General features: G+C 36.7%; 1 protein-coding gene across 4 annotated transcripts in view; it reads left to right on the top strand.

The window, feature by feature from the left end:
• Positions 1-25,513, top strand: part of CUL2 (cullin 2) — a 104,539-nt gene that overhangs the window by 15,560 nt on the left and 63,466 nt on the right. For all 4 annotated transcript variants that reach the window (XM_037835616.1, XM_037835614.1, XM_037835613.1 and 1 more), the window contains exons 2-4: positions 9,645-9,785; positions 11,389-11,491; positions 14,991-15,085. In XM_037835616.1, coding sequence (XP_037691544.1) covers positions 9,667-9,785; positions 11,389-11,491; positions 14,991-15,085 — 317 coding nt within the window. In that variant the 5' untranslated portion in view covers positions 9,645-9,666. The remainder of the gene's footprint in view (positions 1-9,644; positions 9,786-11,388; positions 11,492-14,990; positions 15,086-25,513) is intronic.

Below are 25,513 nucleotides of genomic sequence, written 5' to 3'. Positions count from 1 at the left end.
AGCCCAACACCCCTGCATTCTCCCCCAGCTCCTCAGGGGGGCTCTGCGTTTTTTTTTTTTTTTTCATTTTTTAAAAAATTAACTCTTTTTTTATTAATTAACTATTAACTATATTAAAAAAACAAAACAAAACATTTTAAACATACCATAACAAGGGAGTGAGAAAAAGACAACTAACCTAAAATAACTGCTTTACTTCCAACATGTTCCTACTCTACCCCAAGAAAATAAATTAATACAGCAACATTTCTGTGAACTTGTTCCTACCATACCCATCAGAAATTAACAAACCATAGTCATTCCTGGGCATTCCCAGAACATTAAATTTACCCACAATAGCTTATCTGTTCTTATTGGGTTATCATTCCCCCTCCATTAATTGCTCTCTATCGCTAGTTCCCCTACATTCTACATTATAAACCATTTATTTTACTTTTTTCAATGTTCACGTTAGTGGTAGTGTATAATATTTCTCTTTTTGTGCCTGGCTTATTTCGCTCAGCATTGTCTTCAAGGTTCATCCGTGTTGTCATATGTTTCATGACATTGTTCCTTCTTAACAGCTGTGTAGTATTCTATCGTGTTTATATACTACACTTTATTTATCCACTCATCTGTTGAAGGACATTTGGGTTGTTTCCGTCTCTTGGCAATTGTGAATAATGCTGCTATGAACATTGGTGTGCAGATATCTGTTCGTGTCACTGCTTTCAGATCTTCCGGGTATATACTGAGTGTGCAATTGCTGGATCGAAGGGTAACTCTATATCTAGTTTTCTAAGGAAGAGTCAGACTGACTTCCAGAGTGGCTGAACCGTTATACAGTCCCACCAACAATGAATAGGAGTTCAGGTTTCTCCACATCCTCTCCAGCATTTGTAGTTTCCTGTTTGTTTAAAGGCAGCCATTCTAATTGGTGTGAGACGGTATCTCATTGTGGTCTTAATTTGCATCTCTCTAATAGCCAGTGAAGCTGAACATTTTTTCATGTGTTTCTTGGCCATTTGTATTTCCTCTTCAGAGAACTGTCTTTTCATATCTTTTGCCCATTTTATAATTGGGCTGTCTGTACTATTGTCATTGAGTTGTAGGATTTCTTTATATATGCAAGATATCAGTCTTTTGTCACATACCCGGTTTCCAAAAATTTTTTCCCATTGAGTTGGCTGCCTCTTCACCTTTTTGATGAATTCCTTTGAGGTACAGAAACTTCTAAGCTTGAAGAGTTCCCATTTATTTATTTTTTCTTTTGTTGCTTGTGCTTTGGGTGTAAGGTCTAGGAAGTGGCTGCCTAATACAAGATCTTGAAGATGTTTCCCTATATTATCTTCTAGGAGTTTTATGGTATTGTCTTTTATATTGAGATCTTTGATCCACTTTGAGTTAATTTTTATGTAGGGTGTGAGGTAGGAGTCCTCTTTCATTCTTTTGGATATGGCTATCCAACTCCCCCAGCTCCTTTTGTTGAAAAGACTGTTATGTCCCAGTTCAGTGACTTTGGGGGCTTTATCAAAGATCAGTTGGCCATAGATCTAGGGGTCTATCTCCGAATTCTCAGTTCAATTCCATTCATCAATATGTCTATCTTTGTGACAGTACCATGCTGTTTTGACTACTGTGGCTTTATAATAAGCTTCAAAGTCAGAGAGTGTGAGTCCTTCCACTTCATTTTTCTTTTTTAGAGTTTTTAGCAATTTGAGGCATCTTCTCTTTCCAAAAAAATTTGATAACTAGCTTTTTCAAGTCTGCAAAGTAGGTTGTTGGAATTTTGATTGGGATTGCATTCAGTCTGTAGATGAGTTGGGGTAGAATTAGCATCTTAATGACATTTAGCTTTCCTATCCATGAACATGGAATATTTTTCCGTCTTTTAGGGTCCCCTTCTATTTCTTTTAGTAGAGTTATGTAGTTTTCTTTGCACAGGTCTTTTACATCTTTGGTTAAGTTTATTCCGAGGTACTTGATTTTTTTAGTTGGTATTGAAGGTGGTGTCTTTTTCTTGAGTGTCTCTTCAGTTTGTTCATTTCTAGCATATAGAAACATTACTGACTTATGTGCATTAATCTTGTATCCTGCTACTTTACTAAATTTGTTTATTTAGCTCTAGTAGCTGTATTGTCGATTTCTCAGGGTTTTCCAGATATAAAATCATATCATCTGCAAATAATGACAGTTTTACTTCTTTCTTTCCAATTTGGATGCCTTTTATTTCTTTGTCTTGCTGGATTGCCCTGGCTAGCACTTCTAGCACAGTGTTGAATGATAGTGGTGACAGCAGGCATCCTTGTCTCGTTTCTGATCTTAGAGGGGAGGGAAGGCTTTCAGTCTCTCACCATTGAGTTCTGTGCTGGCTGTGGGTTTTTCATATATGCTCTTTATCATATTGAGGAAGTTTCCTTCAATTCCTAACTTTTGAAGTGTTTTTATCAAAAAGGGATGTTGGATTTTGTTGAATGGTTTTTCAGCATCTATTGAGATGATCATTTGCTTTTTCCCTTTTGATTTGTTAATGTGTTGTAATACATTGATTGATTTTCTTATGTTGAACCATCCTTGCATGCCTGGAATGAACCCCACTTGATCATGGTATATGATTTTTTTAATGTGCCTTTCACTTTCAATTTCTTTGTGTCCCTATGTCTAAGATGAGTCTCTTGTATGCTGCATATTGATAGTTCATATTTTTTGATCCATTCTGCCAATCTATATCTTTTAATTGGGGAGTTTAATCCATTTACATTCAACATTATTACTGTGAAGGCATTTCTTAAATCATCCATCCTATCCTTTGGTTTATGTTTGTCAGATATATTTTTTCCCTCTCTCTCTTAATGTCTTTTAACATACCCGTACTGAATCTCTTTAGTACTGGACTTTTCTCCATATCTCTTTCTCCTTTCTTTGTTCTCTGTTGGTAGGGCTCCCTTTAGTATCTCAAGTAGGGCAGGCCTCTTGTTAGCAAATTCTCTCAGCATTTGTTTGTCTCCCTCAAATTTGAAGGAGAGCTTTGCTGGATAAAGAATTCTTGGTTGGAAATTTTTCTCTCAGCATTTTAAATATGTCATGCCACTGCCTTCTTGCCTCCATGGTTGCTGCTGAGTAGTCACTACTTAGTCTTATGCTGTTTCCTTTGTAAGTAGTGAATTGCTTTTCTGTTGCTGCTCCCAAAACTTGTTCCTTCTCTTCAGTATTTGACAGTCTGATCAGAATATGTCTTGGAGTTGGTTAATTTGGATTTATTCTATTTTGAAGTTCACTGGGCATTTATGATTTGTGTATTTATGTTGTTTAGAAGGTTTGGGAAGTTTTCCCCAACAATTTCTTTGAATAGTCTTCCTAGACCTTTGCCCTTCTCTTCCCCTTCTGGAACACCAATGAGTCTTATATTTGGACCTTTTATGTTATCTGTCATACCCTGAGGTCCATTTCGATTTTTTAGATTTTTTTCTCCATTCTTTCTTTTGTTCTTTCATTTTACATTCTGTGTTCCTCGAGGTCACTGATTCGCTGTTCAATTTCCTCTAGTCTTATTCTATGAGTATCCAGAATCTTTTTCATTCAGCTGACAGTTTCTTTTATTTCCATAAGATCATCTTTTTTTTTTTAATTTACTCTTACAATTTCTTCATTATGCTGTTTTAGGGTCTTCTTCATGTGTTTTATGTCCTGTGCCTTGCTCTCATTGTTTGTCTTTAGTTCTTTGATTAATTGCTCCAAGAACTGTGGCTCCTCTGATCTTTTGATTTGGGTGTTTGGGTTTGGGTTACCCATATCGTCTGTTTTTTTCATATGCTTTAAATTTTTCTGTTGTTTTTGGCCTCTTGGCATTTGCTTAACTTTATAGGGTTCTTTTAGGATATGTAGGCTGATTCAAACACTTATCTCTAATTTGTCAGATCTACAGCTTGGTGGAGTACACTTTCTTTACCTTACCAGCAGGTGGCATCCACAAGCCACCTATTCCCCTCAAGCCAGTTCTCCCCAACTTTTTCTTTGTGGTGTGTGGGGGTCTAAGTCTTGTGGGGGTCCAATTGGTGTACCAAGTTTGCGTGTGTAGTTGGTCCTGCCCGCCCTGAATGTAGGGCGTGTGTCTGAGAGGTTAGGGAGGGAGGGTGGCTCTAATAATCAGATCTCCCAGGTGTTCCTGGAGATTTAAAGCTGTTGCAGTAGTCTAATCCTTCAGTTCAGTCTCGCCACAGATGGTCTCTGCCGCTGACCCCCAGGTCCTTGGTATTGGTGTATGGTCCCTGGTACTTGCGAGTGGGTCCCTCTTCCAAGCCGTTCCCTCCTAGGGCCTCTGCTGACAGAAGACTGTGCTATGTCACAGGTGAGCGCCATCCCCCAAGGGAAGTTCTGGGCTGCAGGGCCATGTAGGGGCATTCCCAGGCTGCTGAAAGGATGGCTGAGTGGAGCGTGTTAATTTCCCCGTTCACACAGCTCTGCCTTTCCAGCTCTGGGATAGTTAGCTGCGGGTGTGGGAAAGGCTATTGTCCATGCCAGATTTGTGGCATGTGTACGTGTTGCTGGAAACACTTCTCGTCACACAGGGTTGTTTGGGGCAGCTCTGGGCTGTGGTGCTGGCACCGGGCAGGAGCATTCCCAGCCCGCTGGGAAGATGGCTGTAAGGGGACAACCCCCTCTTTTTGGGAAGTAATGGAGTTTAGCGAATTTTCTCAGCCACTAGACTTATTGCTTTATCCCTCAGAGCTATCTTAGCTCTGCTCTTGCCTGGGCCCAAATTGCAAATCTTTGAGGCTTTCTGTAATGGGCTTCTTAGAGTAATTGTTTTAGAAAAAGATAAAAAAAGGAAAAAAAAAGAAGGGCCTTCCTTGCAGATCTAATGGGCTATTGAAATGCCAAGAGACAAGATTAGGGCCATTAAGGAACAATCAGGAAAGCTGAGAAACCAGCTCTTCAGAGAAGCATATGCACCTGATTCTTCAGCATATGCGCCTGATTCTGTTTGAGCCCTGTTCATCTCCGTTGTATGTTCACCGGAACCCCAAAATGTCTGTGTTTTTATTTTGGGGGGCTTTTTTTTTTCTGTTTTTTGCTAGCCCTATCTCCTCTATGTTGGGCTGACTGCTCCCAGATTCTCCGGTGTCTGGTCTCAGTCTGTCTACGTTTTGAGTTTTTGATCAGCATTCTGAGTTTTCAGTCAGAGCTGCAGCTGTAGTTCTCTCCTGTTTTCCAGCACCGACAGCCCCTCCTTCCATGGGACTGTGCCTGGTAGGGATGGGTGCGGGTCCCCTGGCCACGAGAACTTACAGATTTCGCTGATCTCAGCTGTTCCACGCCTTCGTGAGTGTTGTATGAAGTATGCCCGAAGTCAGATTGCTCTGCGGTGTCCAGTTCACGCAGTTCCTGGCTTTCTACCTACTGTAACTAAAACTGACACCTCACCACTCTGCCATCCTGCCCCGCCTCCTCATCATTATCTAAGAATAGAATGTTTTAAATTTTGTGAATTCCAATATTTATCTTTTCTTTTTCTTTTATGGTTCATACTTTTGTACCCTACCTAAGAAATCTTTGCTTAATCCTTTAATGTATCTTCCCTACATTATCCCCAAACTCTCCACCAGAGCTGCAGACTCCTTTCATTGGTCAAGCAAGTTCGGTAATTGTGGATGGGGGTCCCATTGAATGTGGCCTGTGGGCCAGATCCCACCCTCTGCCTGTTTTTGTAAAAAAGTTTATTGGAACAGAGTCATGCCCATTCTTCTGCTTATTATCTGGTTGCTTTTGTATTAGTATGGTGGAATTACAAATGGTAGTTGCATCAGAGACTGAATATCCCACAAAGCCTAAATTGGTTTTCTGATCTGGTCCTTTATAGAAAAAATTTATCCATCCCTGAGGCAATCTGTTAGTTCCCGTGTAATACGTGGTCTTTTATGACTGACTTCTTTCATGTAGCATAATGTTTTAAGGTTTATTCATATTTTACTGTATATCAGTACTTCATTCCTTTTTATTGCTGAATAATATTCCATTGTGTAGATATACCACATTTTATTTATCCATTCATCAGATGATAGACATTTGAATTGTTTACACTTTTTTGGTATTATGACTAATGCTGCTATGAGCATCTGTGTGCAAGTTTTTGTGTGGACATATGTTTTCAGTTATCTTGGGTATATAGCTAGGAGTAGAATTTCTGGTTCATATGCGTAAGTAAGCTTATGTAATTTACTTTTGTAATTAATTTACTATTATTGACAATCATGCATATTTAGAAATGTGCTCTAAGTTGGAGAAAATCTAGTCTATAGATTGTGTTCAGTGTAAAGAAAATTTTACAAATGTATTTATAATTAGTGTTCGTATGGTATCTGAAAATATTTAATTAAAGATTAAGTGTTTTTTTGCAATTTTCTTTTTGTATTTGGAGCTCATTATTTTGTATTTAGGGCTAATAAATTTCAGGGACCTAGGCACTGTACTTATAGAGCCTAACCCCCTCTTTGCAAGAGTGGAACTGAAAAAGAAAGCTAGAGGAGAGTGTGGCAATGAGAGATTTGAATTTTACAGATACTCAATGGGACATAATCTGAGTGGTGATAGGAAGTGGTCACTGGCAGCGTGTCAGATGTAGGACCATTTTGTGGTCCCTAATATGGCACAGGAATGAAGAACAGGACTCAGGTATTTCTGAATCTGACACCTTGGGAGGTGGGAGAGAGAGAGCAGTGGTCATGGTCCTGCTTCTTTCTTTACCCTCTTTCACGTCCTTATGGAACCATCCCATGAAGAATTTATCACATAAGCCGTTTCAGTAACATGAAGGAACCTAAATATATTAGTTATATGAGCTTTCTAGTGGGTAAGCAGGGAATTTAACAGAAAATTTTAGCATACTTTCTGCCCAAATTCTTTTTCAACTCTTACGGTAACTTGTTTCGTTAAGTTTTGGTGGGTTTCACTAGACAGTCACTTCTCACACCTTCACTTGGTTTTCGGTCATTGCAACCAGGGATTATCACTGTACACATACCTGTGTGACCATAAATGGATTGGTCTCGGCAGAGAAGTCATTGTATGTCTGATTCTGTCAAAACTTGAGCTGAGCTGAAAGACAGTCTATTCAACCACTAAAATAATTAAAGGCAGTGCATGTAATATGATCCCATTTTTATAAGGGGAGAGAACTAATGTGAAGGAAAAATTGCCAACTTTTTGGTATGCAGTTACAAAATAGTCCCTACCCTGAAGAAATACTCAGATAAATATTACAGTTCAGGATGGTTAAATACTCTAATGGAGGTAATCATAGAGTTCTCATGTAATATATAGGATAGGGCATGTTAGCCATCTTATGTTGGCCCAGGAAAGTTCCTTAAAGGCAGATATATCTGGACCAAAGCTTATAATATGAGTCAGAATTAATCAAGTGAATGGGGAAGAGAGGAGAGGTCAGGGAAGGAAGCATTTTTGGTAGAGAAAACAATAAGGTTCAAGGCAGGGTATATGGAACAGTCTGGTGTGTTCAGTGACCTGTAGGCAGAGAGAAGTTACTGGATTGTGATGTCAAGGAAGGGAGTCCCATGAGGAGAGGAAGCTGGAGAGGTGTTTTAGTTGAGGTCAGATCGTGGAATCTTGTGTGCTATGTTGCCAAGGAGCCTGAACTTAATGCTGTCTGCACCAAATGGCTCTGACGGAGTGACGTGGTCAGCTTTTTGGGTTAAGTAGGTGTTTTTTTGTATTCATTGAGGGCCAGACCTGAGATTGTAACCTTTTTGAGATTTATGACTTTGCTGTTTGCCTAGTGCATCCTCAGAGCCTAGAACAGTGTCTGGCATTGTTCACTAAAAAAATGTTAGTAAGGCAGTATAGTTGCACTTCAGAACAGGTCTGAGTCCTCCTGACTACACTATTCATTAGCTGTGTGACCTTAAGGAAGTTTCTTAATCACCTGTGACTTAGTTTCCTTATCAAGAAAATAGGGAGAACAGTCGAACTTGGTTAATTAGATTGTTGGGAGGATTAAATGAGTTAATATATATAAAGTATTTAAAATAATGCTTAGCTCATAATAAGCACTATATCAGTTTTGACAGCTTTATAATTATTACTTCTTCAGTGACTGAAAAATTAATATAAACTAGAGCTGCTGAGAGCCTGATCCCAGGGTATTTGTGGGCTACACAGGAACAGATGGATTCAAGGAATATTTAGGAACACAGTTGCACAGGATGTGGTGAATAAGGGAGGAGTTAAGGTTAATTCCCTAATTTTGAGCTTAGGAAACTTGATAGATCCTTTTCTCTCCACAGTGAAATCATGGTTAATCCATTCTAGATGTAATTACAGTATATGAATTTAGGGCCAGGAGGTGGTCTTTGGTATGTTGAAGAAAAAGAGTCTTGATTCATTATAGCCCATCCTCTTGGATATTTGTTTGGCTTTTCTCTGATCCTTTCCTTTTTTTCTTTTTGGAGTCTGTTCCTTGGACTCTTCTTGATTTCTTCTCAGGACAGAAATGGTGAGAAGGGCCTAGGGCCATCTAAAATTTGTGGGCTTTGGGAGTGTGCAGCTCCTTTGCTTCCCTTGTCTCCTTTTCTCATTCTCTTTACTCATCTCCCTCACCTCTTTTCTTCCCCAAGAATGAGACACAAGAAAGAATGTTTGGCCTTGGCTGGAGACTAGATTGGTGCTTCGTAGTCCTGATATTAAGGGAAAACTTTGTGGAGGGTGGTAAAACGTGCCAAAAAAGTATTCCTTTGTGTAATTAAGTTGAACTTTAAATGTTTCTCTTTTAATGCTGTCTTTCTGGGCTGATACCGAGAAGGATTTAGAATCTAGCTTGAATCAAGTTTCTGTAACATTGAGACCCTTTTCTTCCAGAAGCCAGCTAACTCTTAGAATGCAGCTTGTCTGCTAGGCAAGAAGGAGTCTTGCGGCTCTCCAGTATAGATTGATTGGGGTCCCCTAGGCCAGGAGTCTCATGCTAGAGAAGTGTTTTTAGTTAGTGGGACCAGGTATCCCTGAGACTCTGAGAAGGACCCCTAAGCTATTGGCTGCAACCCTGAAATTTCTTTGAAATCTTTATTATTATTATTTTTATCTTAAAAGTTCATGTGAATTTTGCATTCTCCTCCACAATTCATCCCACTTTGTTTTTCATATAAATGTAACTTCCCTAATTTTTTTTTTTTTTACCGGAAGTGATTCTCTAGGAAGATAAAACTGTTTCATTTTCATGTGGTTTGTTGTATCCCTTGCATACAGCCTCATTCCCCAATTTAAGAAGTGCAGATCATAAGGATTTGGGCCAAAACCTTATTTATTGAGTGTCTCCTGCATATTTCTTATAATAGGAGTTGATCTTTTGGTTAACTGGGTCCTAGCTTCTTTCCCTCAACATGTTAATGAGGCTTCAAAATCTTTGAAACAGCACTCTTGACCATAAATTACACTAAAAGGTGTCTTTTCTCAGAGTTTGTTAATGGATGTAGATATTTTATGGAATTGCTTGTCTGGGTCACTTGAAAACAGAGTAATCCATGTTTATTGAGCTCTTAGTATGTACCAGGTTATGTTCTTACCCTTTTCCCGTGTCATGCTATTTAATTATGTGGTACTTTAAAAACAACTAAGCCTGTGGAATTCATGCTAATGTTATTGTTTTTGATTAACAGATTTCAACACTAAACTTGCACAATGTCTTTGAAACCAAGAGTAGTAGATTTCGATGAAACATGGAACAAACTTTTAACGACAATCAAAGCTGTTGTCATGTTGGAATACGTTGAAAGAGCAACATGGAACGATCGCTTCTCGTATCCTTTCAGTGGAAGCTTGATTAAATGTTCTAAAATTGATGAACTTTTTAAAAAATGAGAATAGCTTTAAGCTATTAAAATATATTACACACATTTCCAAGTTAATCATCTGTTTTGTGGCAATCAACAGGCTTTGATTTTATATAAAAATCCAGATTTGTAGTTTCTCTAGGACAATGTGAAACCTGGTATCCTGCAATCCTATATGACAGCCATTTGCTGGACTTAACTAGTGCTGACCTCCTATCAATGGCTTCCCTTTTTATGTGGGGCGTAAGTTCTTTAGAAAAGCTTTGGTTTCATAAGAAATGGTTTAGCTTGTTCTCAGTGCCTAGCTCAGTTGCTTATATTGAGCTGAATGTTGAGGCAAGAACAGTGAAGTTCTTTCAGACCAACAGAAATCCATTTAATTCATTACAACAGCAGTTGTAATATGTAAGTACAGTGGATTTTTGTTATTTGTGGTAGTTATGTTCTGTGAATTCGTGTGAACACTGAATTAGCAAATACCAAACCATTGCTCCTAGGGGCAAAACTAGTATGGATGACAAAAGGTATAAATAACTAACATAAAAGTTAAATAAAAGAAATTTGTATAAAAATAAACTTAATGGTATGTATAAAATGTTACAAAGATAGAGAAAAGAAAGAACCTGCATCCTACTTCTAATAAAATTTTAAGCATAAATTTTTCCTGATGTTTGTATTAAATATAAATGATTCTATTAACCTTATTTTCATTTTGTATCCTCATATCTGGTTAGGCTGGTTTCAGATTACTTTAGGTGTGTATATAACATTTGGCTAGTGATTCATTGTTTATGAAGCATTTTAATTTATTTGAGCTTATTTGGGTCTTAACACAACTCTGAAGAGATGTCAGGAAAGAGTTTATAATACTTATCTTAGAGGTGAGGAAATGGCAGCCCAGAGAGGTTAAGAGATTTTGTCTAGATATAAAGCCTCAATTAAATCTCATTTCCTCTGACTCCTGGTTGAGAACTCCTTCTGCTACAGCATTATCTCCTACTGTTGGGGCCTAGCAGATGCTTGCAGTTCAAAAACTTAGCTGATTAATTGATATTACTGTCATTGTTCACACTATCATTCTTCTAGAAGTATAAATGCTGAAGGATAGTGGGTAGGCTGTAGAATATCCCAAGTATTATGATGTGGGAAAATGTGTCAAATAAGTAATTTTTGTTAGTGTTTTGTTTCTCAGAATTGCTTAGATATATCTGCTGCTTGTGATATTGCATAGTCCTTTATTGATATTATGCTTACACCCATTCTTACATAAACCTTATTTTGTAGGTTTTTGGATAACTTGATTTCCCAGTATCTCCACCTGAAGTTTAACATCTCTGAGAGAAACCATTTTCTTCATCATGCCTTCAAATAATATATTCTCAATAAATGTTTGTCGAGTGGCTAAATGAATAAATCTTGTATAGTGTTTTTTTTAAAGTAAACATGATTATCTATTTTACCTAAACTGCAAAAAAATTATTTTTCATTTTCTAATGCCAAAATTGAGTTAAATCTTATGAATGAATTGAATGAATGAAAATGGACATTAAAACCTTAACAATTTAATAAGAGATATCTATGCTTTATGTGTGGCCTATCCTGAACCCCTTGGAGAAAGACTTTATACAGAAACTAAAATTTTTTTGGAAAATCACGTACGGCATTTGCACAAGGTAAGGAATGGTACATACATGTTAGAAATGTGTAGCTACATAGTTGGCTGGTTCATTTTCCCACTGTTTTCTTGAATTTGTTTCAAGTTCATATTAATTGTTTTGTTTCTTAAACAGTATTTTTCTAATTATATATTTATGATATTTATTGCATATTTAGTATGAGTCAAGTAGTGCCATTCAGTTCTCTAAGGGAACTTGCTTCAGATCATAGAACTAGTGAAGGAGCTGGAATTCACACATAGCAAGGTTTTTTCAACATTAAAATGTGCTCCTATGCTCTCTAGATAGTGTTGATTAGAACCAAGTTTTCTCTTGGTCATGATTCCCATCTCTTTTCTATTAATCTTTATGAACCATTATTTGCTGTTTCTTCCCCAAAGTGGGAAGGTAAATCTCTATCTTTAATTTATTATTTTCAACCATTTAGCTGCTTCCTCATATCTTAATAAAATCATCCAAAAAAGTGAAATGGCAAGTTAAAAAGCATGGTAGAAACTTTCTCTGTGATCCATTAACTTATTTTTGGTTAGCATACTGTGTGTATAAGGGCAGTATTTGGCTGTATAGACAGCATTTCTGCTGAACTCATCAGGAATTGGATGAGATAATTTATTGTCTGGGCTAGAATGTTTACCTTTTATTAGCTGTTTGACCATGGGCAACGCACTTAACCTACCTTATGGACTGAGCCTTCAGTTTGTTTTTTACCTATAAAATTTGAATAAAGTGACATAATATAAAGTGTCCAACTCTGCACAAGGCCAGGAGTAAACATTTTTAAAACTGGTACCTTATAATAAGTAGAGCATAATTTATCATGTGATATTTTCCTTAAGACATTGGAAGGAAATCCTCTTATTTTTTGTTGTATATGGCAAAAATATTGTACTGTTTTTGTGTGTGCATTTTTCAGCTTATGAAAGTGGTTTTGATGTCAAATACTTTAAATTTGTCTTAAAATGTCTAATGAGTTAATTTTAGAGGTAAAGTTCTGCTATTATGAACTAATTTGGTTATACCATAATTAATAACTACGTAAGGCATTTTAAAATTTTGCAACTTTATATTTTAACTTAGGTTGTGTGATTTTCACAACTTTACTACTTTGAAGTAATTTTAGACTTCTAGCAAAGTTGCAAAAAGAGTGCAAAAGTTCTCGTATACTTCACCCAATTTCTTAATGTCTTGCATTACAGTAATGTCAGTGGTACAATTATAAAACTGAGAATTTAGCATTGGTATAATTGTAAATGTGATTTTAAAATTTTTTTTCAAAATATTTTAAAACAATTTTATGAAAGTTTAGAATGCTAATATAATCGTACACTGTATGTCCACTCAGATCTTGTGACCAAAAAATTGACCTTTTTTTAGATAATAAAGTATACATTTTTACATAGTCAGCAGAGTTGAAGCATTTTCACCTGTGAGAAGAAAATTGGATTTAATTGGGGGAGAGGTGTTAAATTACTAAAGTATTACCTCATCACTATAGATATTTAGAACATGCAGGTAAACAAATAAACATCACCCATAACCCATCTCAGAATTAACTACTGTTACTATTTTTGATATATTAATATTTATTTTGGTATATATATTTTGTATATATGAATATATATGTAGTTTGATATGTCTTTTGCATATTTTTGCTTTGTATTGAGTTTCATTTTTAATTAGAAAATGAATTCATCGTATACACTTTTAATTGGCTTTTTACTTTTAATAGTATTGTAAACCTCTTCCTCTTTCATTAAATAGATTTTTGTAATCCTGGCAATGATTGTAAATTTTTTTTATTTTTTGGAGATATTATGATTTCTTTAAATACTTCCGCATTGCTGGGCATATAGATTGTTTCCAATTTGTATAATTTTGTTATTATAAACAAAATACTTCTGAGACGTCCTTGTAGCTAAATTATTTTTGGACAATAAAAAGTATTTTCTAGGATAAATTCGTAGATGTGGAATTGCTGGGTCATAGGTCATACACATTTTTATTGTTTTTGACATATATTGGCTAATTGTTCCCTGGATTTATGTTACATCCAGCCATCATCACAGCAATATATCTCCACCACTATTGATAGTGATTGCTATTTGTAATACATTTCCCAATTTGATAGACCAAAAAAAAGTGCTATTTATAGGTCACTTCTAACTTCCTGAGTCTTAATTGTTAAAATTCCAAGTTCAAAAGCATAACATTTCATCAGGAAATTAACTTGATAAAAATTGAGGTCATGACTTGCTTAAAGTCATATGGACAATTTAAGAAAGAACTGAAACAGAAGTCCTGAACACCAATTCAGTGTATTTTTGTTGTTAGACTAGATTTATTTTAAAAATAAATTCTTAAAAAAATAGACCTCAGATTTCAGTTTGATTTTTATTTTTCTAAAAATAATATGTTTGTATTAAATATGTATCAGACAACTTATTTGGGGGATTGTGGAAAAGGTATCAGTTTTCATAAATAATTTTATTCACAAAAGTGATTCTTTAACTTTGGGTAATGATATATAACTAGCAGGCTGATCAGTAAAAATAGATTTGAAGAAACGTAGGTACAAGGCCCTAAATTATGTTCTATTTGAAACTGTTCTTAATATAATCTAGCTTAAAGACAGTATCAAACCATTACATTTTGTCTTTTTATCTCAGAGAGGGAACAGTTCACCCTATTATGTATGCTTCACTTTCATTTCTAAGATACACAGGTTTTTCCAGTTGTTTCATTGTTAATACTGCAGTTAAATTAGAATAAAATTTGTAAATGTAATTTATAATGTTTGAATTATGTAAGTTATTTAGAACATTAATTTATATTTTTTCTTTATTAGAGAAGGTGTGGGTTTACAGAACAATCATGCATAAAATACAGGATTCCTATACACCGTCCCATCACCAAAACCTTGCATTGGTGTGGAACATTTGTTACGATTGATGATAGCACATTTTAATAATTGTACTCTTAATTAAAGGCCATAGTTTAACTTAGGGTTCACTGTTTGTGTATTGTAGTTCCATGGATTTTAAAAAGAATTTTCATTCTGTTACCATATATGCAATCTAACATTTCCCCTTTTAATCACATTCATATATATATTTCAGTGCTGTTAATTGCATTCACAATGTTGTGCTAACATCACCACCATCTATTACCCAAACATTTCCATCATTCCAAATAGGAACCCTGTACATTTTAAGCCTTAACTTCCCATTCCCTATCCCTACCCCTTCCCTTGGTAACCTGTATTCTAGATTGTGGCTCTGTGAGTTTGCTTATTCTAATTGTTTCAAATCAGTGAGATCATACAATATTTGTCCCTTTTTGTCTGGTTTATTTTACTCAACATGATGTCTTCAAGGCTCATCCATGTTAGAACATTAATTTTTGATAAATTTCGTAGTTTACGAATGAAAATAATTGGTGCTCTCCAAGTAAAAATAATTGATGCTCTCCAAGTAAAAATAATTTCTCCCCTTTATAGAGAGTTCTGGAGGCTGAAGAACAAGTACTTGTTATGTATCATAGGTATTGGGAAGAATATAGCAAAGGTGCAGACTATATGGACTGCTTATATAGGTAAGTATGTTTTTAAACTCTTGACAATCCAAACGGTGTATCTGCAGTCAATAATTGAAGGAATAACTTGTTTGATTACCTGTTAGACATTGAAATATGCAGAACTGAAGTACTCCTTTCCACCAGGATTTTTTCTCTTCTATGGGGAAAGGTTTAAAGGTCAAGTGGGTATTTGGGATACAGGCAGCATGTGGAAAGTCATTATGTGAAAAGTAACTTTATTTAATTGCATGGCTCTATTTATTCAAATTGGGACTTAGCACAAGTTATATCTTGACAGACATCCAAATGACACTTCAGTTTGCATGAGGCTTAATATCAGGTTGGAGTAATTCTAAGTACGTCTCCTTGAATATGCTCTTAATTGGCTCTAGAATTCAGTATTGGATGTTTCCGAGAAACACTATTTGTCAGTAGTTTTCCTCTTGGAAGTTCACGAGATTTACTGACTCTCTAGCCCAGCCCTTAGCCGTATTTAATTACCTACAATTTCAGGATGTCCTGTGGTCTCACATCTTCCTGCTTTTCCTCATGCTATTTTATCTTTCTGGGTTGCTTTTCTTCCTTTTTCTGAATAAGTAATTCTGATGCATTCTTCCGATGTTCCCCTGTGAACATCCCTTTCCCCCCTCTGCCTAGATCTTTTGTTTTAACTGCCACTCTTTTTGGCCTTTTGTTTCCATGGCATTCCGTGTTTAACAGCATGTTCAGATTCTCTCTGGCCCATTCATGTAGACTAGTGGAAATAAATACCTTAGCATGTAAAACAGAGACCTGTTTATGTTTTGATTTTTTTTTTTAAGTTGGAAAAGGGGAGTATTTTAATAGCCTTTTCAGATAATTGTAGATATTTATTGAATACACCAAAGCTCAACACTTGGTAGGTTTTTGTTTGTTTGTTTGTTTTTTAAAGATTTTTATTGTGTTAACATAAATACAACATAACATTTTCCATTTTAACCATTTCCAAGTATACCATTCAGTGGTGTTGATTATATTCACAGTGTTGTGCTACCATCGCCACCATCCATTACCAAAACACTTCCATCGTCCCACACAGAAACTTGGTACCCATTAAACATTTACTCCTCAGAGACCTATTTCTTGAAATATAGCAGATAATAGGGAATAATGGTGTTAAGCACCTGGGCCTTTCACCTTTGGTCCTAGGGTGTTTTCTGTTGAAATGATTGTGTCCTGTGGTGGGCTCACTGAGAATTTGGCCTCTGCACCATGGCTTGGACTACAGGTGGGCCCGTGCTTCTTCCGTTTCTCATGGGGAGAAGCTCAGGAGTTGAACTGGGTCTCTCCACATTATCTGCAGTTACACTCTGCATTGCAGGATTACCATATTGTGACCAGGCTCACTTCTCTTGGCATGTTTCTCCTTCATTAGACATGGGCCTTTTCATCACCGGTTCATCTTTCCTGTGGTTTTTTTTTTTCAAATAGAACAGGTGTTTACTCATTCTAAGGTGTCTGTGTTAGAAATAGGGGACCAAATGTTTCCATTTCTTCTTAGAAGAGCAAAATATAATAAAAGTAGAAACAAGCGATTGCTGACAAGTACAAGGTTTTCTCTGATTTTGGCTTTTATAAAACAGTATTTGCCATACATAAAGCATCCTGACATTTGATTTTTTTCCCTTCATTTACCAAGGTCAGATAGTCATAAATAGAACTTTGAGAATTCCCTAACTTGTCAGGGAGAGTTGGGAAAATTTGAACAATACCAGCTTGTATATGTACAGCTGGGATGAGTAGGCCTTCAGGCATGTAGATGACTCGAGTTTTAGACTGTGTGCCATGCAGTGGGATCCATTTTTAGCTGACACAATTCAGTAAAAATTTAAGTTGCTTTTTTCTCTTTGTTTTCTAGGGCACGGTTCTCTTGGTTCTCCTGCTCTCTCCAAAAGCAATACTTACTATTAATGAACTTTTGTTAAATGTTGCATATACATATATATGTGTGTGTGTGTATATATATAATGTATAAACTATATAAGGTAGTTGGTGTCTCCATTTTTACAGATGAAGAAACTAGGGCTAAACAACTTTGCTCAAGGTCACTCAGCTAATCACAAAGAGTGAATTTGAACCCAGATCAGTCTCATTTCAAAGCCTATCCATTTAACTACTTTTTTCTACCTTATTCTCATTCCAGGTAACACCCTTTTAGTCACTTAAATAGTTTCTATTCTTGTCGCTTTCTCCTACTACATATTCTTCATGGGGTGGTCTCAATTACTCCTGGTTTTAGTTATAATCTGTATATTAATGACTATCAAAATACATGTTTGTCCCAGGCAGTCTGAGTTTCAGAGGACTCTTTTTAGCCAGCTGCCTATATCTCCAGGATGTCCTATGAGTATGTTGTACTTCTGTTGATGTTCAGAACTGAGCTTATCTTTTATATACATACATGCCCCTGGTATTACCAATTTTAGTTAATGGTAGGTCTACACGTCCAGACATTTAAGTCAGAAATCTCAGTTATCCTTAATGTAGAGTTATTCTCTCTACCAGGGCCTCTATTAGGAATATCTTCCAAATAGCTCTTGAATTCATTCTTTCTTTTTCACTGCTATTATAGTTTAAGTCTTTCATAATTTCTTACTTTATGAATGATAAAGTCCCTGTAATTGGACTTTTGTTTATTTTCAAATTCATGCTATTCAATAAACTTCTTGTGTTATCTTTTCCAAAGTGCAAATCTGATCATCGTCTAAAATCATTCAGTAACTTTCCATAGTCTACACCAAAGGCTTAGAACTGATGACCCATGGGATTTGGTGTGTGTTTGGCTTGTGTGGTATTGGCATCATGTGACTGATCATTATTGACTTAATTATATTGGTGGACTAGATGGTGAAATCCTTTTCACAGAGAATATAGCCAATGGTAAGCAGATGAAAACTACATAATAGTCAGTAGAAATTTTACTTGCTGGAGAGTAAGGTTATCCAGGCTATCCCTTGTTTCTAGGCATAGCTTAATGAGTAATGAAATGTGTAATGAAATGTAAAGGGAGAAAGATTAGTTTTTGTTTCAGAAGTATTTTTCAATATTAGTTTTACAAAATAAAGTCTAGCCTCTTCTTTACCCTGACTGATTGATAAGATGGAAATTCATTAGCATTGGTGATTTTGGGATTCTGATTGAAAGGAAAATAATGGCTTTCCTAGTCCACTCTCCCCAGTAGCTTTATATGTCTTTTTAGATCCTGCTGGTGCATGAAGTGAAGGACTTTAGATATTTGCTGGAAAACAAACAGTTCTTTGCAGTTCAGTAGGTATTAGCATGAAAACAACTCTTTTAGTGGAATTTTCTAAGATAGACTGAAATTCCTGATTTTTTAGAGGCTCCAGAATTACCTTAGGTGAGTAGTTCTTGTCAAATACTATTATTAATTATATTATTATTAATACTCCAGAAAATTAAGGAATACTTATTAACTGTTTTATTGACAGAATAAATTATAAGAATATGTACTGCCTTGTGGTACAGTATAAATTGTTTTAAAAAATTACTGGAAGCCATTTGGATTTAAGAATTCCTAGGACATATGTCTTTATTTAAAACCACATGTAGTTAATAAACTTGATTGTAAAATATTACAGACATAAAAGAAATTGAGTGGTGTCCATATTAAAATAAATATTGTACTGTTTACCTTTAAATAAAAATTGTACTGTTTACATTTTAAATTATGTTTTTAATTATTTTGAAGCTTGTCTATCAAGCATAAACCTACAAGAGTAGAAATCTGGAGTGAGAAAAATGCCAAATAGTTCATGTAAGTTAGTTTAAATTTTATTTTGTGTTTAAGTTTTATTTGGGAATAGCTAGTTGCTTGCCCTATCAGATCTTAAAACATAACTTGGCAGTCGCCGAGGTGCTGCTGCCGCTCCTGCCAGCTCTCCGAGATGCCTCTTCAGTCAACCATCTCCGTTCATTGAAAATACTCTTTTTCTCCTATTTTCCTGCCAAGTCACTTTTGTCTTAAATCAGGTGTCTAGGAGAACCTAAGTTGGTGACTAGGAGAGACAGGGCAAAAAAACGTCTCTGTGAAAAATACTAGACAGAGGCCAGAAAGTGACCCAGAACACCAGTTCCAGCGATGCACCAGCTGGACAAGGTCTGCTAAATCCACAGGGACCGTGCACTTGGTGAAACCGGGAGTCTGCATTCTGAAACGAGTGAGCCTGCTGAATGTCCGGCAGCCATGCTGTGGTGTGGGGAAACTGTGGGTTGGTGTTTGGAGGCAGACTAGTTCTTTTTTAAAAAAACCCAAGGGCGGCTGCAGATACAGCTGCGAGAACCACACAGTGAAGCGCGGCGGGAAAGGGCTGTGCGAACGCCTCAGTGTTTGATGTGGAAGATAGCCTCTCATGCACCCACTGCTAGTTGTCTCGGAGGGAGGAGGGCAGAGGTGAGCCAAAAGGGGGAAAAAATCACGCCCCTTGCAGCCATCTTCCCGGCGGGCTGGGAACGTTCTGCCTGGCGCTGGAGCCACAGCCCAGAGCCGCACCAAGGGACCCAGTGTGACGGGAAGTGTTTCCGGCAACACCGTGCACATGCCACAATATCGAGCATGGACAATAGCCTTGTGCGCACCCACAGCTAATTGTCTAGGAGCTGGGAAGGCAGAGCTGTGCAAAAAGGAGGAAATTAACACACCCTGTTCAGCAGACTGGGAATGCCCCTGTATGGCCCGGCGGCCCAAGGCTTCCCTTGATGGATGGTGCACACTTGTGATGTAGCACAGCCTTCCCTCAGCAGAGGCCCTAGAAGGGCACGACTGGGAAGAGGAACCCACCCAGAAATCCCAGGGACCTTACGCCAATACCAAGGACTTGTGGGTCAGTGGCAGAGACGATCTGTGGCGAGACTGAAATGAAGGTTTAGACTCTTGCAACAGCCTTAAATCTCCAGGAACACCTGGAAGGTTTGATTATTAAAGCTGCCCTCCCTCCCTAACCTCTCAGACACACGCCCCACATTCAGGGCGGACAGCACCAACAACACACCGAAACTTGGTGCACCAATTGGACCCCACAAGAACCAGACCCCTACACACCACAAAGACAAAGTTGGGGAGAACTGACTTGAGGGGAATAGGTGACTTGCAGACTCCATCTGCTGGTTAGTTAGAGAAAGTGTACGCCACCAAGGTGTAGATCTGACAAATTAGAGATTGGGGTCTGAATAATGCTTCATATCCTAAAAGAACCCTATCAAGTAAAGCAAATGCCAAGAGCCCCCCAAAAAAACAGAAAATTTTAAAGCATATGAAAAAACCAGACAGTATGGATAACCCAAACCCAAACACCCAAATCAGATGATCAGAGAAGACACAGTACTTGGAGCAGTTTATCAAAGAACTAAAGACAAACAATGAGAGCATGGCACAGGATATAAAGGACATGAAGAAGACCGTAGAAGAGCATAAAGAAGAAATTGCAAGAGTAAATAAAAAAATACATGATCTTATGGAAATGAAAGAAACTGTTGACCAAATTAAAATGATCCCGGATATTCACAGAATAAGACTAGAGGAAGCTGAACAATGACTCAGTGACCTTCAGAACCACAGAATGGAAAATGAACGAACAAAAGAAAGAATGGGGAAAAAATTGAAAAAATTGAAATGGATCTCAGGGATCTGATAGATAAAATAAAACATCCAAATACAAGACTCATTGGTGTCCCAGAAGGGAAAGAGAAGGGTAAAGGTCTAGAAAGAGTGTTCAGAGAAATTGTTGGGGAAAACTTCCCAAACCTTCTACACAATATAAATACACAAAGCATAAATGCTTAGTGAACTCCAAATAGAATAAATCCAAATAAACCCACTCCAAGACATATTCTGATTGGATTGTCAAATACTGAAGAGAAGGAGCAAGTTCTGAAAGCAGCAAGAGAAAAGCAATTCACCACATACAAAGCAAACGACATAAGAAACATAAGGAAACATACATAAGGAAACAACATACTCAGCGGCCAACATGGAGGCGAGAAGGCAATGGCATGACATATTTAAAATTCTGAGAGAGAAAAATTTCCAACCAAGAATACTTTATCCAGCAAAACTCTCCTTCAAATTTGAGGGAGAGCTTAAATTTTTCATAGACAAATAAATGCTGAGAGATTTTGCTAATAAAAGACCTGCCCTACTTCAGATACTGAAGGGAGCCTTACCGACAGAGAAACAAAGAAGGGAGCAATAGATATAGAGAAATTTAACAGACATATATAGAACATTACATCCCAAATCACCAGGATAAACATTCTTCTCTAGTGATTACGGAACTTTCTCCAGGATAGACCATAGGCTGGGACATAAAACAAGCCTCAATAAATTAAAAAAAAATTGCAGTTATTGAAAGCACATTCTCTGACCACAGTGGAATACAAATAGAAGTCAATAACCATCAGAGACTTAGCAAATTCACAAACACCTGGAGGTTAAAAATGACGGGGAGATGAAAACATTCCCGGATAATCAAAAGCTGAGGGACTTCATCATCAGTAGATCAGTCCTATGAGAAATGCTGAAGGGAATTGTGCAGGCTGAAAGAAAAGGACACTAAACAATTGACTGAAAACGCATGAAGAAATAAAGATTTCCAGTAAAGATCACATGGTAAATATAAATACCAGTACTACTGTATCTTTGATTTGTAACTCCACTACTTCCTACAGAATCTAAAATACATAAAGTGTAATGATAAATCAGTGGTTTTGGACTCAATGTAAAATATGTAATTTTTGACAAGAACTACGTAAAGGCGGGGGAATGGAGGAATATAGGAACATAGTTTGTGTGTCCTATTGATGTTAAGTTGGTATCAAAGAAAACAAGATTGTTATAGACTTAAGATGTTAAATTTAAGCCCCACAGTAAACACAAAGAAAGTATCAGAGAATATGATCATAGAGATGAAAAGTAGAATATGGGTTATGAGAAGTGGGGGAAGGGGCAATGGGAAGTTAATAAGAAATGAGTGTAGGGTTTCTGTTTGGGGTGAAGGGAAATTTCTAGTAATGGATGGTGGAAAGCGTGATGGCATTGCAACATTGTGAATGTGATTAATCCCACTAAATGGAATGCTTGGGAGGGGTTAGAATGGGAAGATTTATGCTGTATATATGTTTACACAATTGAAGAAAAAGACATTCTAAATAAATAATGATAATTAAATGCCATAGATGATCCTGGATGAGATCTAAGAATAGAGGAGAAAAGGCTCAAAAGGACACAATTGGGACATAAGAAAAAAATGAAATATAGAATGTAAGCTTTATATCAATGTTAAATTTCTTGAACTTCTTTACACTTAATGGGATTACATAAATGAATATTCTTGTTCATAGGAAATGTATATGTGAATTATATTACTTGTTCAAGGATGTGTGCAACTTGCTGTCATATGTTCAGAAGACAGAGCAATAGATGATGGATGATAGAGGGAGGGAAAGAAAGAAATAGTAAAGTGACAAAATATTAAAGTTGGTAGATCGGGGTGTCGGTGGAGGGGGTTGGGGTATGCTGGAGTTCTGTGTATGGGGTTTGTATTATTTTTGCAACTGTTACTGGAAGTTTGAATTTATTTCAAAATAAAAATTAAAAAAAAATGTGACATTAAAACAGTACTAGCTTAAGAATGTACACACAGATCTTTGTAACAAATTAGTGGATTCAGACCTCATCTGCAGATCTCTTAGCAGCTTCTTTAGAGATAACAAACTACTATGCTAAGAAGTTTATACTTACTGTTTCAGTATGCTAAAGCTGCCAGAATATGATATATCAGAAATGGGTTGGCTTTTAATAATGGGGATTTATTAAGTTAAAATTCTAAAGCTGTGAAAATGTCCAAATTAAGGCATCAATAAGAGGATGCTTTCTCTGAAGAAAGGCTGCAGTTCCTCTGTCAGATAGCAAGACACATGGCTTGTGTCTGCAGGTCCTTTGCTTCCAGATTCTTCTGTCACATGGGAGGGCACATGGCCAGTGTCTGCTGGTCCTTCACTCCTGGGTTTCATTGCCTTCAGCTTTTGATTCTGGTGGCTTTCTCTCTGAGCCTCTGTGGGAACTCTCTTAGCATCTACTGTAGGATTCTGAATAGGGAAGTGACATCATGATAGTGGAATTTTGGATGAATTGGAGATGCCAGAGACCAAACATGAGAGCACTGCGTATGAACCAAGCAGAAGGTATAGTGGGAGGATATGATAGTTTAGGAGAACACAAAGACCAGTTGATTACAGGATACATGATAGAAGGGTAAATGATTTTAATACTGGCTTGGTCATGGGACCACTGACTAAAAAGAAACTGGTTTGGAGCAAAGGATGTACATTTAGGAAAGCACGTATAAATGATAAAGACTAAATTCCCTCTACTGAGGAGTACATGTCGCTGTTGAAATTTTATACTTGTGTTTGTATGTTCTACCAGATGTCTGTGCTCTGCAAGAGCAGAGATCACATTTTTTTCCCTCCCATCTTTCTGTCATATAGCCAAACTCAGTAAATACTTGTTAAATGAGTGAGAGTGGAGAAACTCCTGAGTTTCTTTGCTAGCTCTGCCACTGACTAGCAGATTGACCTTTGGCAAGTTACTTAACCTCTCCAAGCTGTAGTTTTTTTACTTGTAAAATAAAGGTAATAATAGCACCACATTTATCTACCTCATAGTATTCAACCAGATAAAATGCTTAGGCTGTGAACTGTACAAATGTTAGTGATTACTTTTTTTCTTGGCAACATGCTTTTTATGATCTGGCTCCACTTCTTTTCCAAGTTTGTGTTTTACTATTTTAGCTTTTGCTATCTTTCCTGCTGTCTGGAATGCTATCCATTTATTTATTCAGTAATTCATCAAGCAGGTATTTTTTGAGGACTTCATATTTGTCAGGCGCTGTCTGCAAGATAAGGTCCTTGCTTTGTGGATCTTGTATTCTAGAGTGGAGATGTATAAAACAAGTAGAAATATAAATGAATAGGATTATTTCATATGGTAACATCTACTTTGAAGAAAAATAGTTGTGTTTTAGATAATTGCCTCATTAGGGGGGGAAGTTGACATTAATTTAGACTGAGGTCAAAGAAGGCCTGAAAGAGGCGTGTTTGATTTGAGACTGATGGCAAGGGCCAGCCATCAGAATATCTGGCATAGGGCATTTCAGGCCGAGAGAGTGGTAAGTGCATCCTTTTTTTACTCTTCTGCCTTTCGATCCTAGTTCCCTCTTCTTCTCAGCTGGAAGGCACTACTAGAAACGCAGCCTGGAATTATGAAGGTTGCAGCGAGAATAGAGGGGAAAGGATAAATGTGCAAGAATAAACATGAAGGGGAACAATAATACAATTTTATAACCTATGGGTAGAAGAGACCAATACATCAAATGGAGCACCAAGGTTATAAGTAAGCCTTGGAATCTAGAGGTTTGGAGTTAGTGAACGTGGAAGTGGAGCTTGTGAGAATGGTTGTGGATATTACTACTTTCGTGTTAATTCCCGGAAGTATAGATTACTTTGTTTCCCAGTAGCGTCAGTGGAGTTATGCAGTTGAAAGTGTTGGAAAGTGTGTTTTAATATGATGCACATTTCATGGTTGTTGCCTGAATACTTGTATTGTTGCCTATAACTACACTTTGGCAGAAGCTTTCTAATGAAGTTTTAAGTGATGAGTATTGAAGGGATTATAGTGAAATCTGGGGTGGTGAAAAGTATTTGAGCTTTATAAGCCCTTTCTACATACTTTTATGCTACTACTCATTTGAAATCTTTTTTGTTGTTGTTAAACATTTTAGAACTCTTTATTCATCTCAGTTATTTTAAGAGTTCATGATTTTTAGTCTTGGAATAGATTGAAACATTTTCTTTTTAAGCTGTTTTCTCTGGTAGACAAAGTGATCTTAAATCTGTCATTTTTGTCTTTGCAGTTAAAACTTCCTGCAGTCTGTAACAATCTATTCCATTTTCTTGCATACTTATTGCAATAATTTTTTGTTTAAAAATGGAGAGTTACATTTTTTCCTGATGATAAATATAAATTACAGAACTGACTTCACTCAGATTGACTTGACTTTTACCCATTTTCTGTTCTTTGTAAAGTGGACTTTATCTTGATTTATCAAGAAGAGTCTGAGAATTAGCAAATTAGATTGTAGAAGATCTGATCCTTGGATAAGAGATACTATGCTATGAACATAATGGAAATTTTTAGAGCAAAAACCTTTGAGTAGAACTGGGGTAATAGTTTTGTTACTACTTGGAGGAGTTTGTAATTCTTTGTCTCTTAGGGCTTTGCAAAGAGAGTTGGGCTGACAATTTTTATCTTTCTTATTATATTTCTAAGTTTTGGACTTAATACTGAACTAGTTTCTGTAGTCAATTTATAACCTAAAATTATTGTTCTAA

The sequence above is a fragment of the Choloepus didactylus genome, chromosome 5 (assembly GCF_015220235.1).
Source record: "Choloepus didactylus isolate mChoDid1 chromosome 5, mChoDid1.pri, whole genome shotgun sequence".
Lineage (NCBI taxonomy): Eukaryota > Metazoa > Chordata > Mammalia > Pilosa > Megalonychidae > Choloepus > Choloepus didactylus.
The sequence above is the reverse complement of the archived record's forward strand: the minus strand, read 5'-3'. Positions and strand labels throughout refer to the sequence as shown.